This window comes from Oncorhynchus gorbuscha, unplaced genomic scaffold (genome assembly GCF_021184085.1).
Source record: "Oncorhynchus gorbuscha isolate QuinsamMale2020 ecotype Even-year unplaced genomic scaffold, OgorEven_v1.0 Un_scaffold_1095, whole genome shotgun sequence".
NCBI classification, from domain to species: domain Eukaryota; kingdom Metazoa; phylum Chordata; class Actinopteri; order Salmoniformes; family Salmonidae; genus Oncorhynchus; species Oncorhynchus gorbuscha.
Genome location: NW_025745981.1, coordinates 95,001 through 109,000, shown reverse-complemented (window position 1 = coordinate 109,000; position 14,000 = coordinate 95,001). Strand labels below are relative to the sequence as shown.

At 45.8% G+C, this 14,000-nt stretch overlaps 2 protein-coding genes across 4 annotated transcripts in view; one reads left to right on the top strand and one right to left on the bottom strand.

Annotated features, from left to right (window-relative positions):
* Nucleotides 1-4,268: 4,268 nt before the first annotated feature.
* LOC124021239 (FAD-linked sulfhydryl oxidase ALR-like) lies at nt 4,269-9,938 on the bottom strand. The gene is made up of 3 exons (XM_046336589.1): nt 9,474-9,938; nt 5,029-5,243; nt 4,269-4,713 (listed from the first exon to the last, which is right to left on the bottom strand). The coding sequence occupies exons 1-3, from the start codon at nt 9,723-9,725 to the stop codon at nt 4,551-4,553; spliced, it is 630 nt and encodes a 209-aa protein (XP_046192545.1). The 5' UTR covers nt 9,726-9,938; the 3' UTR covers nt 4,269-4,550.
* The window catches only part of LOC124021238 (developmentally-regulated GTP-binding protein 2), a 41,797-nt gene continuing 37,700 nt past the window's right edge, over nt 9,904-14,000 (top strand). Inside the window, exons 1-2 of one of the 3 annotated variants that reach the window (XM_046336587.1) lie at nt 9,904-10,017; nt 12,029-12,134. In XM_046336587.1, coding sequence (XP_046192543.1) covers nt 12,071-12,134 — 64 coding nt within the window. In that variant the 5' untranslated portion in view covers nt 9,904-10,017; nt 12,029-12,070. Of the gene's footprint in view, nt 10,087-10,113; nt 10,252-12,028; nt 12,135-14,000 lie in introns of those variants that run through there. The other 2 variants (XM_046336586.1, XM_046336588.1) reach the window with 2 other exon arrangements.

Genomic DNA, 14,000 nt, shown 5'->3' with positions numbered 1-14,000 from the left:
AGGTCTAGACTACACATCTGTTGAGGAGTTATGGACTAGGTCTTAAAGTACATTTACATTACATTTAAGTCAGGACGCTCTTATCCAGAGCGACTTACAAATTGGTGCATTCACCTTATGACATCCAGTGGGACAGTCACTTAACAATAGTCTAGACTACACATCTGTTGAGGAGCTATAGGAGGTCTAGACTACACATCTGTTGAGGAGCTATAGGAGGTCTAGACTAGGATCACATCTGTTGAGGCACAGTGGATGGGAGACTCAGACTGGCAGGTATAATTGCCCAGACAACAGACATCAACGTATATGGTCATAGGGCAAAGGGTCAGGCATTCAAAATGTTTGTTCAATAACAGTAAAAACACATAGATCACATACTAACATCTCCTATATAGATCATACACTATATAGATCATGGTTCACTAACATCTACTATATAGATCACATACTAACATCTCCTATATAGATCCTAATGATGGACTGACCTTCATGTCTTAAAGTTTTGGAATGATGGACTGTTGTATTGACTGACCTTCATGTCTTAAAGTAATGATGGACTGACCTTCACGTCTTAAAGTAATGATGGACTGTTGTATTGACTGACCTTCATGTCTTAAAGTAATGATGGACTGTTGTATTGACTGACCTTCATGTCTTAAAGTAATGATGGACTGACCTTCATGTCTTAAAGTAATGATGGACTGAACTTCATGTCTTAAAGTAATGATGGACTGACCTTCATGTCTTAAAGTAATGATGGACTGTTGTATTGACTGACCTTCATGTCTTAAAGTAATGATGGACTGTTGTATTGACTGACCTTCATGTCTTAAAGTAATGATGGACTTACCTTCATGTCTTAAAGTAATGATGGACTGACCTTCATGTCTTAAAGTAATGATGGACTGTTGTATTGACTGACCTTCATGTCTTAAAGTAATGATGGACTGACCTTCATGTCTTAAAGTAATGATGGACTGACACTTCATGTCTTAAAGTAATGATGGACTGACCTTCATGTCTTAAAGTAATGATGGACTGACCTTCATGTCTTAAAGTAATGATGGACTGTTGTATTGACTGACCTTCATGTCTTAAAGTAATTATGGACTGTTGTATTGACTGACCTTCATGTCATAAAGTAATGATGGACTGACCTTCATGTCTTAAAGTAATGATGGACTGACCTTCATGTCTTAAAGTAATGATGGACTGACCTTCATGTCTTAAAGTAATGATAGACTGTTGTATTGACTGACCTTCATGTCTTAAAGTAATGATGGACTGACCTTCATGTCTTAAAGTACTGATGGACTGACCTTCATGTCATAAAGTAATGATGGACTGTTGTATTGACTGACCTTCATGTCTTAAAGTAATGATGGACTGTTGTATTGACTGACCTTCATGTCTTAAAGTAATGATGGACTGACCTTCATGTCATAAAGTAATGATGGACTGTTGTATTGACTGACCTTCATGTCTTAAAGTAATGATGGACTGACCTTCATGTCTTAAAGTAATGATGGACTGTTGTATTGACAGACCTTCATGTCTTAAAGTAATGATGGACTGTTGTATTGACTGACCTTTATTTCTTAAAGTAATGATGGACTGACCTTCATGTCTTAAAGTAATGATGGACTGACCTTTATGTCTTAAAGTAATGATGGACTGTTGTATTGACTGACCTTCATGTCTTAGTAATGATGGACTGACCTTCATGTCTTAAAGTAATGATGGACTGACCTTTATGTCTTAAAGTAATGATGGACTGACCTTCATGTCTTAAAGTAATGATGGACTGACCTTCATGATCTGTTGTATTGACTGACCTAAAGTAATGATGGACTGACCTTCATGTTTAAAGTAATGATGGACTGAATGTCTTAAAGTAATGATGGACTGTTGTATTGACTGACCTTCATGTCTTAAAGTAATGATGGACTGACCTTCATGTCTTAAAGTAATGATGGACTGTTGTATTGACTGACCTTCATGTCTTAAAGTAATGATGGACTGTTGTATTGACTGACCTTCATGTCTTAAAGTAATGATGGACTGACCTTCATGTCTTAAAGTAATGATGGACTGTTGTATTGACTGATCTTCATGTCTTAAAGTAATGATGGACTGACCTTCATGTCTTAAAGTAATGATGGACTGACCTTCATGTCTTAAAGTAACCCACACACACAATGACTACCTCATCTCTGTACCCCACACACACAATGACTACCTCATCTCTGTACCCCACACATACAATGACTACCTCATCTCAGTACCCCACACATACAATGACTACCTCATCTCAGTACCCCACACAATGACACAATGACTACCTCATCTCAGTACCCCACACACACAATGACTACCTCATCTCAGTACCCCACACATACAATGACTACCTCATCTCTGTACCCCACACATACAATGACTACCTCATCTCTGTACCCCACACATACAATGACTACCTCATCTCAGTACCCCACACATACAATGACTACCTCATCTCAGTACCCCCACACATACAATGACTACCTCATCTCAGTACCCCTCACACACACAATGACTACCTCATCTCAGTACCCCACACATACAATGACTACCCCTCACACACACAATGACTACCTCATCTCTGTACCCCACACACACAATGACTACCTCATCTCACCCCACACACACAATGACTACCTCATCTCAGTACCCCACACATACAATGACTACCTCATCTCTGTACCCCACACAGACAATGACTACCTCATCTCAGTACCCCACACATACAATGACTACCTCATCTCAGTACCCCACACACACAATGACTACCTCATCTCAGTACCCCACACATACAATGACTACCTCATCTCTGTACCCCACACACACAATGACTACCTCATCTCTGTACCCCACACAGACAATGACTACCTCATCTCAGTACCCCACACATACAATGACTACCTCATCTCAGTACCCCACACACACAATGACTACCTCATCTCTGTACCCCACACATACAATGACTACCTCATCTCAGTACCCCACACACACAATGACTACCTCATCTCTGTACCCCACACATACAATGACTACCTCATCTCTGTACCCCACACATACAATTATCTGTAGGGTCCCTCCGGTTGATCAGTGAATTTCAAACACAGAATCAAACCTTTGATCATGGTGAAATTAGTAATTACACTTCCGATGGTGTATCAATACACCCAGTCACTACAATGATACAGGCGTCCTTCCTAACTCAGTTAACGGAGGAAACCGCTCAGTGTTTTCACCACGAGGCCCATGGCGACTGCAAAACAGTTAGAGTTTAATGGCTGTGATCATATGAGAAAACGAGGATGGATCAACAACATTGTAGTTACTCCACAATACTAACCTAAATGACAGAGTTTAATGACTGTGATAGGAGAAAACTGAGGAGGGATCAACAACATTGTAGTTACTCCACAATACTAACCCAATTGACAGAGTGAAGAGAAGGACGCCTGTACAGAATAAAAATATTCCAAACATGCGTTCTGTTTGCAATAAGGCACTAACGTAAAACTTCAAAAATGTGGCAAAGAAATTAACTTTATGTCCTGAATACAAAGCGTTATGTTTGGGGCAAATCCAACATCACTGAGTAACACTCTTCATATTTTCAAAGATGAGGTGGCTGCATCATGTTATGGGTATGCTTGTCATCGGCAAGGACTAGGGGAGTTTTTTAGGATAAAAATAAACTGAATAGAGAGAAACACAGACAAAATCCCAGAGGAAAACCTGGTTGTCTGCTTCCCAACAGATACTGGGAGTATTCCAAAACATGCAAAAAATATCATGTACAAATACTGTACAATCCAAGTGTGTAAAGTTCTGAGAGAATTACCCACAAAGCTTACCCAGAAAGACTTACAGCTGTAAATCAAAGATGATTCTAAGATGTACTGACTCAGGGGTGTGAATACTTGTAAAATGAGATATTTCTGTATTTCATTTTCAATACATTTGATAACATTTCTAAACAACCTGTTTTCACTCTTGTCATTATGGGGTATTGTGATGTCATTATGGGGTATTGTGATGTCATTACGGGGTATTGTGATGTCATTATGGGGTATTGTGATGTCATTATGGGGTATTGTGATGTCATTACGGGGTATTGTGATGTCATTATGGGGTATTGTGATGTCATTATGGGGTATTGTGATGTCATTATGGGGTATTGTGATGTCATTATGGGGTATTGTGATGTCATTATGGGGTATTGTGATGTCATTATGGGGTATTGTGATGTCATTATGGGGTATGTAATCCATGTTGAATTCAGGCTGTAACACAACAACATGTGTAATAAGTCCAGGGGTATGAATACTTTCTGAAGGCACTGGACAACAGATTGATAGCGAACATCATGTAGATCCGTAGCCAATCAGAAAATAGAACATAGTCTCTGTGTCAGACAGTTCTCTAAACGCTACTATACAGGGAACAGGATGTGAATAGACGTGTCATGTATCTCTCAGTTCCCAGGTAACAGTAACGAATCAGTCACAGCTGCCATCTTTCCAACCGTCCCTCCACCTCTCATCCACGAGGGAACAGTCAAACGGCTGCTTCCCCAGCCGAGCATTGACGTCGTTATGGACGCCACACAGCCACTGGGAGAGGGCGTGGCGACTACTGGCATCTGGCTGATTGGTCTTCAGCCTGAGGAAACAGGAAGTGATGTCATTTAGTCAACACTGTGGTGGAGTCCCTACCCGACTACATTGCAGACGATCTTACAGGACAGGTATTTAACAGATCAGCTAACCACATATAATACAGCAATCTGACGCCCGACTGCATAGTGGATGACGTGGCATGCAACCATGGATTGATGCAATGCTACTCCTGGGTATCTAGTTGGGCAGGAAGTGGACCTGTATCTACTGCCAGTCATCTGTGACCTTTAACCCACTAGAACCAATTATACAACTCTCAACACCAGCCAACACAATAACATAACCTCTAACCCCTGACCTTGTCCGCAGGTCCTCAGCACACTCCTCGCAGGGGAAGACCTTAGAGAAGAGGTTGATGAACTGTCCCATGTCTGTCTGCTGTCTGGGGGAGGGCCGGTCTGGGTAGTAAGCTGCCATGGTGTGCAGAAAGGACCAGGTGTTACGCCCTAACTCTTCCCTGTCCAGCGGACACTCCGGCTGCTGCTGGGGCTCCACATGCTCAGCTGGGGCCTCCTACACACAAACACACACAGGGATACACATGCTCAGCTGAGGCCTCCTACACACAAACACAGACAGGGATACAGACAGACACACACAGGCTCCACATGCTCAGCTGGGGCCTCCTACACACAGACAGGGATACAGACAGACACACACAGGCTCCACATGCTCAGCTGGGGCCTCCTACACACAGACAGGGATACAGACAGACACACACAGGCTCCACATGCTCAGCTGGGGCCTCCTACACACAGACACACACAGGGATACAGACAGACACACATTCTGCTTGACTGCGTTGTCTGATGGGCATTACCAAGTCATCATTACTCAACATGATGAAACACATGCAGAGTTAGTAGACTATCCACACGGACAGGTTTACTAATCTAAATAGATCCTCTATTAGATAATAGTAGAGGCCTGGCAGAGTTAGTAGACTATCCACACTGACATCAGTCAGGTTTACTAATCTAAATAGATCCTCTATTAGATAATAGTAGAGGCCTGACAGAGTTAGTAGGCTATCCACACAGACACCAGTCAGGTTTACTAATCTAAATAGATCCTCTATTAGATAATAGTAGAGGCCTGGCAGAGTTAGTAGGCTATCCACACTGACATCAGTCAGGTTTACTAATCTAAATAGATCCTCTATTAGATAATAGTAGAGGCCTGGCAGAGTTAGTAGGCTATCCACACTGACATCAGTCAGGTTTACTAATCTAAATAGATCCTCTATTAGATAATAGTAGAGGCCTGGCAGAGTTAGTAGACTATCCACACTGACATCAGTCAGGTTTACTAATCTAAATAGATCCTCTATTAGATAATAGTAGAGGCCTGGCAGAGTTAGTAGACTATCCACACTGACATCAGTCAGGTTTACTAATCTAAATAGATCCTCTATTAGATAATAGTAGAGGCCTGGCAGAGTTAGTAGGCTATCCACACTGACATCAGTCAGGTTTACTAATCTAAATAGATCCTCTATTAGATAATAGTAGAGGCCTGGCAGAGTTAGTAGACTATCCACACTGACATCAGTCAGGTTTACTAATCTAAATAGATCCTCTATTAGATAATAGTAGAGGCCTGGCAGAGTTAGTAGGCTATCCACACTGACATCAGTCAGGTTTACTAATCTAAATAGATCCTCTACTAGATAGGGGTAGGGTTAGGCTCACTTGTGGATGTGGGGTTAGGGGTTAGGCTCACTTGTGGGTGTGGGTTAGGGGGTAGGGTTAGGCTCACTTGTGGGTGTGGGGTTAGGGTTAGGGGTAGGGTTAGGCTCACTTGTGGGTGTGGGTTAGGGGGTAGGGTTAGGCTCACTTGTGGGTGTGGGGTTAGGGTTAGGGGTAGGGTTAGGCTCACTTGTGGGTGTGCTGGCAGCATATTGCAGAACAGTCGATTGTGCGTCAAGAATTCAGCATATAGCAAGTTTGTATGAAGGTCTGGTTATTAAATGGGTAAATAATTTAATTCATTTTCAGAATTTATGGCCATGGAGGAGGGTGAAAGGATAGCAGATCCAGCTGTCAAAGATCTAGAGAAAAGGCTATTCTGGATAGGGGAGGGACTTCTGGATAGGGGAGGGACTTCTGGATAGGGGAGGGACTTCTCCAACCTATCTCCTGATTCTGCCTCCTCAACCCTCCTCTCCTCCCTCTCTGCATCCTTTGACTCTCTATGTCCCCTATCCTCCAGGCTGGCTCGGTCCTCCCCTCCCGCTCCGTGGCTCGATGACTCATTGCGAGCTCACAGAACAGGGCTCCGGGCAGCCGAGCGGAAATGGAGGAAAACTCGCCTCCCTGCGGACCTGGCATCCTTTCACTCCCTCCTCTCTACATTTTCCTCCTCTGTCTCTGCTGCTAAAGCCACTTTCTACCACGCTAAATTCCAAGCATCTGCCTCTAACCCTAGGAAGCTCTTTGCCACCTTCTCCTCCCTCCTGAATCCTCCTCCCCCTCCCCCCCTCCTCCCTCTCTGCAGATGACTTCGTCAACCATTTTGAAAAGAAGGTTGACGACATCCGATCCTCGTTTGCTAAGTCAAACGACACCGCTGGTTCCGCTCACACTGCCCTACCCTGTGCTCTGACCTCTTTCTCCCCTCTCTCTCCAGATGAAATCTCGCGTCTTGTGACGGCCGGCCGCCCAACAACCTGCCCGCTTGACCCTATCCCCTCCTCTCTTCTCCAGACCATTTCCGGAGACCTTCTCCCTTACCTCACCTCGCTCATCAACTCATCCCTGACCGCTGGCTACGTCCCTTCCGTCTTCAAGAGAGCGAGAGTTGCACCCCTTCTGAAAAAACCTACACTCGATCCCTCCGATGTCAACAATTACAGACCAGTATCCCTTCTTTCTTTTCTCTCCAAAACTCTTGAACGTGCCGTCCTTGGCCAGCTCTCCCGCTATCTCTCTCTGAATGACCTTCTTGATCCAAATCAGTCAGGTTTCAAGACTAGTCATTCAACTGAGACTGCTCTCCTGTATCACGGAGGCGCTCCGCACCGCTAAAGCTAACTCTCTCTCCTCTGCTCTCATCCTTCTAGATCTATCGGCTGCCTTCGATACTGTGAACCATCAGATCCTCCTCTCCACCCTCTCCGAGTTGGGCATCTCAGGCGCGGCCCACGCTTGGATTGCGTCCTACCTGACAGGTCGCTCCTACCAGGTGGCGTGGCGAGAATCTGTCTCCTCACCACGCGCTCTCACCACTGGTGTCCCCCAGGGCTCTGTTCTAGGCCCTCTCCTATTCTCGCTATACACCAAGTCACTTGGCTCTGTCATAACCTCACATGGTCTCTCCTATCATTGCTATGCAGACGACACACAACTAATCTTCTCCTTTCCCCCTTCTGATGACCAGGTGGCGAATCGCATCTCTGCATGTCTGGCAGACATATCAGTGTGGATGACGGATCACCACCTCAAGCTGAACCTCGGCAAGACGGAGCTGCTCTTCCTCCCGGGGAAGGACTGCCCGTTCCATGATCTCGCCATCACGGTTGACAACTCCATTGTGTCCTCCTCCCAGAGCGCTAAGAACCTTGGCGTGATCCTGGACAACACCCTGTCGTTCTCAACCAACATCAAGGCGGTGGCCCGTTCCTGTAGGTTCATGCTCTACAACATCCGCAGAGTACGACCCTGCCTCACACAGGAAGCGGCGCAGGTCCTAATCCAGGCACTTGTCATCTCCCGTCTGGATTACTGCAACTCGCTGTTGGCTGGGCTCCCTGCCTGTGCCATTAAACCCTTCAACTCATCCAGAACGCCGCAGCCCGTCTGGTGTTCAACCTTCCCAAGTTCTCTCACGTCACCCCGCTCCTCCGTTCTCTCCACTGGCTTCCAGTTGAAGCTCGCATCCGCTACAAGATCATGGTGCTTGCCTACGGAGCTGTGAGGGGAACGGCACCTCAGTACCTCCAGGCTCTGATCAGGCCCTACACCCAAACAAGGGCACTGCGTTCATCCACCTCTGGCCTGCTCGCCTCCCTACCACTGAGGAAGTACAGCTCCCGCTCAGCCCAGTCAAAACTGTTCGCTGCTCTGGCCCCCAATGGTGGAACAAACTCCCTCACGACGCCAGGACAGCGGAGTCAATCACCACCTTCCGGAGACACCTGAAACCCCACCTCTTTAAGGAATACCTAGGATAGGATAAGTAATCCCTCTCACCCCCCTTTAAGATTTAGATGCACTATTGTAAAGTGACTGTTCCACTGGATGTCATAAGGTGAATGCACCAATTTGTAAGTCGCTCTGGATAAGAGCGTCTGCTAAATGACTTAAATGTAATGTAATGTAAATGTGGACTTCTGGATAGGGGAGGGACTTCTGGATAGGGGAGGGACTTCTGGATAGGGGAGGGACTTCTGAGGACTTCACCTCAGCATGGGAGCCAATCCGTATTGCAGATCTTCACCTCCTACATCGAAGAGGGTGCTGTTCCCTGGCAACACCTTGTGCCAAAGACAACACTATGCACAACCAAAGACTATTTTAAGAGCCACCCACATTGCAATAAGAGTATTCTTCCATTTACTTAGCTATGTCAACTGCAGATAATTACATTAACAGTTTCTCTCCCATGGAAATAAAAAAATATATATTTAAAATCCCGTTTTCTCTCCAATTTAGTGATATCCAATTGGTAGTAGTTCCAGTCTTGTCCCATCGTTACAACTCCCATACAGACTCGGGAGGGGCGAAGGTCGAGAGCCATGCTCACCTGTGGCGCTGCTGCTGGGGTCTGTGGCGTTTTCTGGACCTTCATCCACGACTTGAAGTCGGTACAAGCCCTGCACGGCTTTTTCTTCGGTTCTCCGGTCTGCTCCGGGTCCTTACCGGTGCTGTCCTCCTTACCGGTGCTGTCCTCCGGGGGCCTGCCGGTTATGATGGGGAACCCCTGGATGCCCGCGGTGGATGATCCTCCGGTGGACGCGGCCATGTCCGCTGTGTTACCGTGGGAAGGATCTGTCATCGGACCAGAACCCGCGGCGGAAGGACGCTTCCGTTATAACGCTTTATAACTCCTCCTCCATGTGTTCTATATATGACACCCGGCCTCCATGTTCACCAACTACACATGTCTGAATTTATTCTAAACATGTAGGGCAGTAAGTCCACTCGAACCGTGTTCTGTAAACGACTTGATATTTGACCAGGAACTATCTTTCCAGGTATTTAACGTTAGATGTTTTGTTCCCCACCGGAATTAAAAGAGAACGGAACCCTCCAGTTCCGGTTTGTGATGTCATTTTTCTATGCATGCAGTTGAGTCGAACACATTTAAAGTGTATATTTTTCATAGATATTACTACCGGCTGATCAGTTTTGTGTTTGTATGTTAACTTCTTGGATTATAGTTAAATCTGTAGTTTTTATTTGATTGACAAATTAATGTTGCGGTCTTCTCACTAGTTGCCTGACACAGGAAGCTACCGCTAGTTAGCGAGCTTGCTAGGCTATTGGGGAGTAGCAGTGTTGACACGTTTCAGTCACAGGAGGTTGGTGGCACCTTCATTCGGGAGGATGGACTCGTGGTAATGGCTGGAGTGGAATGAGTGGAATGGTATCAAACACATGGTTTCCATTCGCTCCGTTCCAGCCATTATTATGAGCCGTCCTCCACCCAGCAGCCTCCAGTGGTTCCAGTCTGATGTAGTGTCTCTCTCCAGGCAGTAACCAGTCTGATGTAGTGTCTCTCTCCAGACAGTAACCAGTCTGATGTAGTGTCTCTCTCCAGGCAGTAACCAGTCTGATGTGTCTCTCTCCAGACAGTAACCAGTCTGATGTAGTGTCTCTCTCCAGACAGTAACCAGTCTGATGTAGTGTAACCAGTCTGATGTAGTGTCTCTCTCCAGGCAGTAACCAGTCTGATGTAGTGTCTCTGATGTAGTGTCTCTCCAGGCAGTAACCAGTCTGATGTAGTGTCTGATGTAGTGTCTCTCCAGGCAGTAACCAGTCTGATGTAGTGTCTCCAGGCAGTAACCAGTCGGATGTAGTGTCTCTCTCCAGGCAGTAACCAGTCTGATGTAGTGTCTCTCTCCAGACAGTAACCAGTCTGATGTGTCTCTCTCCAGACAGTAACCAGTCTGATGTAGTGTCTCTCTCCAGACAGTAACCAGTCTGATGTAGTGTCTCTCTCCAGGCAGTAACCAGTCTGATGTAGTGTCTCTCTCCAGGCAGTAACCAGTCTGATGTAGTGTCTCTCTCCAGGCAGTAACCAGTCTGATGTGTGTCTCTCTCCAGGCAGTAACCAGTCTGATGTAGTGTCTCTCTCCAGGCAGTAACCAGTCTGATGTAGTGTCTCTCTCCAGGCAGTAACCAGTCTGATGTAGTGTCTCTTTCCAGGCAGTAACCAGTCTGATGTCTCTCTCCAGGCAGTAACCAGTCTGATGTAGTGTCTCTCTCCAGGCAGTAACCAGTCTGATGTAGTGTCTCTCTCCAGGCAGTAACCAGTCTGATGTAGTGTCTCTCTCCAGACAGTAACCAGTCTGATGTAGTGTCTCTCTCCAGGCAGTAACCAGTCTGATGTAGTGTCTCTCTCCAGGCAGTAACCAGTCTGATGTAGTGTCTCTCTCCAGGCAGTAACCAGTCTGATGTAGTGTCTCTCCAGGCAGTAACCAGTCTGATGTCTCTCTCCAGGCAGTAACCAGTCTGATGTGTGTCTCTCTCCAGGCAGTAACCAGTCTGATGTAGTGTCTCTTTCCAGGCAGTAACCAGTCTGATGTCTCTCTCCAGGCAGTAACCAGTCTGATGTAGTGTCTCTCTCCAGGCAGTAACCAGTCTGATGTAGTGTCTCTCTCCAGACAGTAACCAGTCTGATGTAGTGTCTCTCTCCAGGCAGTAACCAGTCTGATGTAGTGTCTCTCTCCAGGCAGTAACCAGTCTGATGTAGTGTCTCTCTCCAGGCAGTAACCAGTCTGATGTAGTGTCTCTCCAGGCAGTAACCAGTCTGATGTAGTGTGTCTCTCTCTCCAGGCAGTAACCAGTCTGATGTAGTGTGTCTCTCTCTCCAGGCAGTAACCAGTCTGATGTAGTGTCTCTCTCCAGGCAGTAACCAGTCTGATGTAGTGTCTCTCTCCAGACAGTAACCAGTCTGATGTAGTGTCTCTCTCCAGACAGTAACCAGTCTGATGTCTCTCTCTCAGGCAGTAACCAGTCTGATGTCTCTCTCTCTCCAGGCAGTAACCAGTCTGATGTCTCTCTCTCTCCAGACAGTAACCAGTATGATGTAGTGTCTCTCTCCAGGCAGTAACCAGTCTGATGTCTCTCTCTCAGGCAGTAACCAGACTAGAAGTGTAACCTGCCCACTACGACAACATGGGTATCCTGGAGAAGATAGGAGAGATAGAGAGAGAGATCTCTCGAACACAGAAAAACAAAGGTAAGACAGAGGTGGCCGGCTGGGTTGTGTTTGAGTTTATTTTATTTTTACAGGGACAGTGCACATTAATCAACGTTTCAGTAAAAGTGCCAGTTTTAGCCAGCCGGCTAATTTTCAACCGCAGTCCCTGGGCAGGTTATTAAAAACCATTACAATATAGACAATAGCAACATAGAACAAGAAAGACGTAGCATACAGACAGAGCAACATAGAACTAGCAAGACGTAGCATACAGACAGAGCAACATAGAACTAGCAAGACATAGCATACAGACAGAGCAACATAGAACAAGCAAGACGTAGCATACAGACAGAGCAACATAGAACAAGCAAGACGTAGCATACAGACAGAGCAACATAGGACAAGCAAGACATAGCATACAGACAGAGCAACATAGAACTAGCAAGACGTAGCATACAGACAGAGCAACATAGGACAAAAAGCAGCAAGACAAAATTCATAAAAGCAACAAAGTGTTTCCACACCACAAGCTACAGACAGCAGACATGGAAAGCTGCAACACACAGCTAGGGACCATGTTCACAAATCTGATTGACCTTTAGCCATGTCTTCAAGCATTTTGTGAAAGTGTTGTCATAAGGTGAATGCACCAATTTGTAAGTCGCTCTGGATAAGAGCGTCTGCTAAATGACTTAAATGTAATGTAAATGTGTGATATGTGGTGCAGTTATGTGTGTCTGAAGGCAGTGTATTCCAGACATGGGAAGCTCTCACAGAGAAGAGGGATTTACTAAAGGTGCTTTTCCTTAAGGGAACTATACAGTCACCTCTCATGGCAGACCTTGTGGATCTGCTGCCATATGTCTGGGTTTTCTGTTTAACTAAAGTACTGAGTGGAGGGGAGGCGCCAGGCCGTTTAGGATCACTCTGACACACTGAGTTCTGCCTTCAAGGTATGATTTCATCCATATCAAGGCATGGGGGGGGGGGGTAAAGTTGAACTTGGACAATTTTAGCTAGCCAGTTCCTCTGTCAGGCCTCTCTAGTGGGGTCTGTCTACCCAGGACATTCCAATCAACTCACAGTGAGAGGGTTAGGGTTAGCACGAATTAGTGTATTTTCATCACACACACCATACCCACACACACCACACACCATACCACACACACCACACCCCATACACCATACCACACCATACCACATCCCATTTATTATGAGAGTGTGAGCACAAATTAGTGTATTTTCGTCATGGATCCCCATTAGCTCAGCTACTCTTCCTGGGGTTTATTCCCCATTAGCTCAGCTACTCTTCCTGGGGTTTATTAGCTCAGCTACTCTTTCCTGGGGTTTATTAGCTCAGCTACTCTTCCTGGGGTTTATTATGGATCCCCATTAGCTCAGCTACTCTTCTTCCTGGGGTTTATTATGGATCCCCATTAGCTCAGCTACTCTTCCTGGGGTTTATTATGGATCCCCATTAGCTCAGCTACTCTTCCTGGGGTTTATTATTAGCTCAGCTACTCTTCCTGGGGTTTATTATGGATCCCCATTAGCTCAGCTACTCTTCCTGGGGTTTATTAGCTCAGCTACTCTCCTGGGGTTTATTATGGATCCCCATTAGCTCAGCTACTCTTCCTGGGGTTTATTATGGATCCCCATTAGCTCAGCTACTCTTCCTGGGGTTTATTATTCCTGGGGTTTATTATGGATCCCCATTAGCTCAGCTACTCTTCCTGGGGTTTATTATGGATCCCCATTAGCTCAGCTACTCTTCCTGGGGTTTATTATGGATCCCCATTAGCTCAGCTACTCTTCCTGGGGTTTATTATGGATCCCCATTAGCTCAGCTACTCTTCCTGGGGTTTATTATGGATCCCCAGCTCAGCTACTCTTCCTGGGGTTTAT

Bases quoted from the DNA above. Each gene is read 5' to 3' on its own strand.
- LOC124021239 (XM_046336589.1), bottom strand. From the start codon at position 9,725: ATGACAGATCCTTCCCACGGTAACACAGCGGACATGGCCGCGTCCACC. The intron at 5,244-9,473 runs GTGAGCATGGCT...GTTTGTGTGTAG, and splicing joins CCCCAGCAGCAGCGCCACAG to GAGGCCCCAGCTGAGCATGT. The intron at 4,714-5,028 runs GTCAGGGGTTAG...CTGTTTCCTCAG, and splicing joins GCTGAGGACCTGCGGACAAG to GCTGAAGACCAATCAGCCAG.